Genomic DNA, 3,152 nt, shown 5'->3' with positions numbered 1-3,152 from the left:
TGGAAATCTAAACTGGTTCCAAAATAAAACGTTTATTTTAAAAGAAAAAGTGTGAATGAAGAATAAGGCCATCCAGGACCAGCAGCCCGTGTGCCCGGGACTGGAACCAAAGCACGGACGCCCCGTCTCAAAGCCACTCCGGCACCACGGTCACAGCTGCCCCGAAAAGGGCCCCCAGCCCTCACCTCCCCTTGCTCGCCCGCAGAAACAGGCACTGGCCTTAGGCTTGATGGGGGATGGGTGAGAATCCGCTTTCAAACCCACTTTATTCTTTTCAGACCAGAAACATTCCTCATCGCCCACCCTCCCTACCCTAGATCTTTACTGACCAGGGGCCTCAGGAGGGGCTGGGGAGACAGTGGTATCCTCTGCCTCCAGGGACGTGGTGCTGCAGTGGCAGTGGGGGCTGGCGCGGCCCAGCAGCTCCAGCCTCCGGGAGCGTAGCCGGGCTTGAATGGCCCAGATGGGGGGCCGGTGGCCCGGTAGGGAGGGGTCCTCGTCGCTGAAGCTGTCGGTGGTGGAGTCAAAGCTATCTTCCGTGCCGGCCACCGACTGTTTGCACACGGGGCAGGAGCGCCGGGGGGCTTGGGAGAACCAGGGGTCAATGCACTTGCAGTGGTAGGTGTGGGAGCAGGGCAGGATCTTGAGTTGGTCGCCCTCCTCGTACTCGTCCAGGCAGATGGCACACAGGTCGTTGCGTCGCGTGAAGGTGCGGACCTGCGCCTTCTGGCAGGTAGACGTCTTCACCGGCCGTCTGTGGCTGCAGCAGGCCTGGGCCCAGAGCCACAGGCGGTTCAGGACAAAGAGGGTGGATACGACCAGGGCCAGGGTACGGCCCAGCGCCCAGGACACGGTCAGCACGGGGTGACAGTCCAGGTCGCGGCACGGCGGGTCGTCCGGCAGGAGCAGCACGTGGGCCGACTTGTCGCAGCCCAGGATGACCCGAAGGTCCTGCGAGGCGGCCTCGCCCACGAACACCGAGGGGATGGCGATCTGGCCCCTCAGGTCCTCGGAGACGTGGGTCATGCTCACGAGGTCGTCGGAGTGGACGTTGTGCACGATGGCCGCCTCGAAGCCGGCGCGCTGGGCGTTCAGTACCTTGAGGTCGAAGGTGCAGTCGTAGCGGCGAATCAGTGCGATGGCGCCCAGAGAGCGGTTGCCCAGTCGCGGGGCCTCGACGGGATGGCACGCGTTGGCTGGCTTGACCTCCATCAGGTAGCCCCGTATGCCCTCGGGGGCCAGCGGGACGCCGAACAGCGCTGGCAGATCCGCAAAATCCACCGAACTCGAGTTGTCTTCCAGCATGGCCCGGACTACCGCCTGCGCGGGCACCTGGAGCACCGACAAGACCAGCAAGGCTTTGACCGCTACCAGGGCTTGGCCTGGCCGTGGCCACCCCATGGTCACCCGCTTCGCCGGCTGTGTGCTGCTAAGTCCCACTGGAGATGGCAGGCAGGGGGCCTTTGGGCATCTCCGGGGCCTCCCAGAGGGCCTGTGGCCAGGATGCGAGGGCAGTTGAGTTGGAATGACCGCGTGGCTCAGAGGCAGTGACACGGCCACCGCGACCCTGGTGGCTCTAGGCATTAAGGGCTCCGGACGGCAGCGCAGCATGCATCATGTCTTTGAAGGCCGGTCTCAGGAGGTGCTGGCGCAGGTGGCCTTTCTGGCAGATGACACGGAGACCAGGAGTCCCCAGGGTTCTAGATGCCCCCAGCTTCTGTGACATCGCCCTGGTACATTCTGTCCCAGGAGCTGCCAGCTGCCTGGGCCTGTAACCAATGGATCATTCCTAGGTCTGTGATTTGCCGGTGCCCGGGCAATCTTTGAGAAAACTTCTTGAAGGCTCAGGGCATCTTTGGACCCAAAGAGGCCCAGGGATGCCACAAAAGGGCTGCTGGCCCCTAGCGGTGCAGATTCAGCCCTCACCATGCTAAGACTCTACCAGCATCAGCTTCTGGAGGTTCCTAGCAACACACTGTAGAAGGTGCGATGTTACCCTTGTCTAAGACTCCAAGAGGGACCCAGACTTGTTCAAGCCACGCCCCCCTACAATGAGGTCAGTGCTTAAAACCCAAATTCCTGACCCCCTCTCACCATCCCTCACTCTGCTGCGGCCACATGGGTCTCCTTGCTGTTCCTCCAATACACCAGGCAGGATCCTGCCCCAGGGCCTTTGCATGGGCTGGGCCTCCTGCCTAGAAAGTCCTTTCTCTCCGTAGCTGGCTCTTTTGTGCAGACTCAGATCTGAGTTCATATATCCTCAGAGCCCAGCTGGACTTGATTTGGAGGGAGGGTGAAGTGCCGGGATCAGGGTGGGGCTGGTGGGGGTCAGGGGTCCCAAGTCCTCACCGCCAGGTTGGCCTCCAGGCTTGCACCAGCTTCATTCTCTTCCCTATAGCATTGCTTCTCCAGCGAGGTCTCCAACTGTGCCCCCGGCCTGAGCTTCAGTCCTGGGCATTGGCCTCACCTTCTCCCCAGTCCCCATCCCCCAAATTTCATACCCTCAATCTGTCTGCAGCCCACTCAAGTCGGATTTCTGTCTCTGCCATTCATAAGCTGTATGACGGTCGGGCACGGTGGCTCAAGCCTGTAATCCCAGCACTTTGGGAGGCCGAGACGGGCGGATCATGAGGTCAGGAGATCGAGACCATCCTGGCTAACATGGTGAAACCCCATCTCTACTAAAAAATACAAAAAAAAAAAAAGCTAGCCGGGCATGGTGGCGGGCGCCTATATATAGTCCCAGCTACTCGAGAGGCTGAGGCAGGAGAATGGTGTAAACCCAGGAGGCGGAGCTTGCAGTGAGCTGAGATCAGGCCACTGCACTCCAGCCTGGGTGACAGAGCAAGACTCTGTCTCAAATAAAAAAAAAAAAGCTGTATGACATCAGCTAAATTCCTTAGCCTCTCTGGGCCTCAGCTTCCAGACCTGTAACATGGGCATAATAGTCTTTCCCATGCTCTAAACTCTCCCATGGCGCCCCATTGCCCTCCAGGTAAAGGCCACACTCTTCTCTGTGGCCTGCATGCACCCCTGCGGTTGGGCCCCTGCCAATCTCTGAAGCCTGGATGATTTGCAATGCCCCAGAGGCATCTTGCTTTGCTCCCCTCTAGAATTTTGCAAATGCCGTTCCCTTTCCTTCTGCCTAGAAC

The 3,152-nt window shown here is 59.8% G+C and overlaps 1 protein-coding gene across 1 annotated transcript; it reads right to left on the bottom strand.

Annotated features, from left to right (window-relative positions):
• Positions 1-226: 226 nt before the first annotated feature.
• Positions 227-1,686, bottom strand: ZNRF4 (zinc and ring finger 4). The gene has a single exon (XM_001083609.5). It carries the CDS (start codon positions 1,609-1,611, stop codon positions 322-324), a length of 1,290 nt encoding a protein of 429 aa, XP_001083609.2. The 5' UTR covers positions 1,612-1,686; the 3' UTR covers positions 227-321.
• Between the last annotated feature and the right edge of the window lie 1,466 nt (positions 1,687-3,152).

Source organism: Macaca mulatta, chromosome 19, assembly GCF_049350105.2.
Source record: "Macaca mulatta isolate MMU2019108-1 chromosome 19, T2T-MMU8v2.0, whole genome shotgun sequence".
Classification (NCBI taxonomy): Eukaryota; Metazoa; Chordata; class Mammalia; order Primates; family Cercopithecidae; genus Macaca; species Macaca mulatta.
This window is presented reverse-complemented; position numbering and strand designations above follow the sequence as displayed.

Excerpts from the sequence above, each read along its gene's own strand:
- ZNRF4 (XM_001083609.5), bottom strand. The coding sequence starts at position 1,611 with ATGCTGCGCTGCCGTCCGGAGCCCTTAATGCCTAGAGCCACCAGGGTC.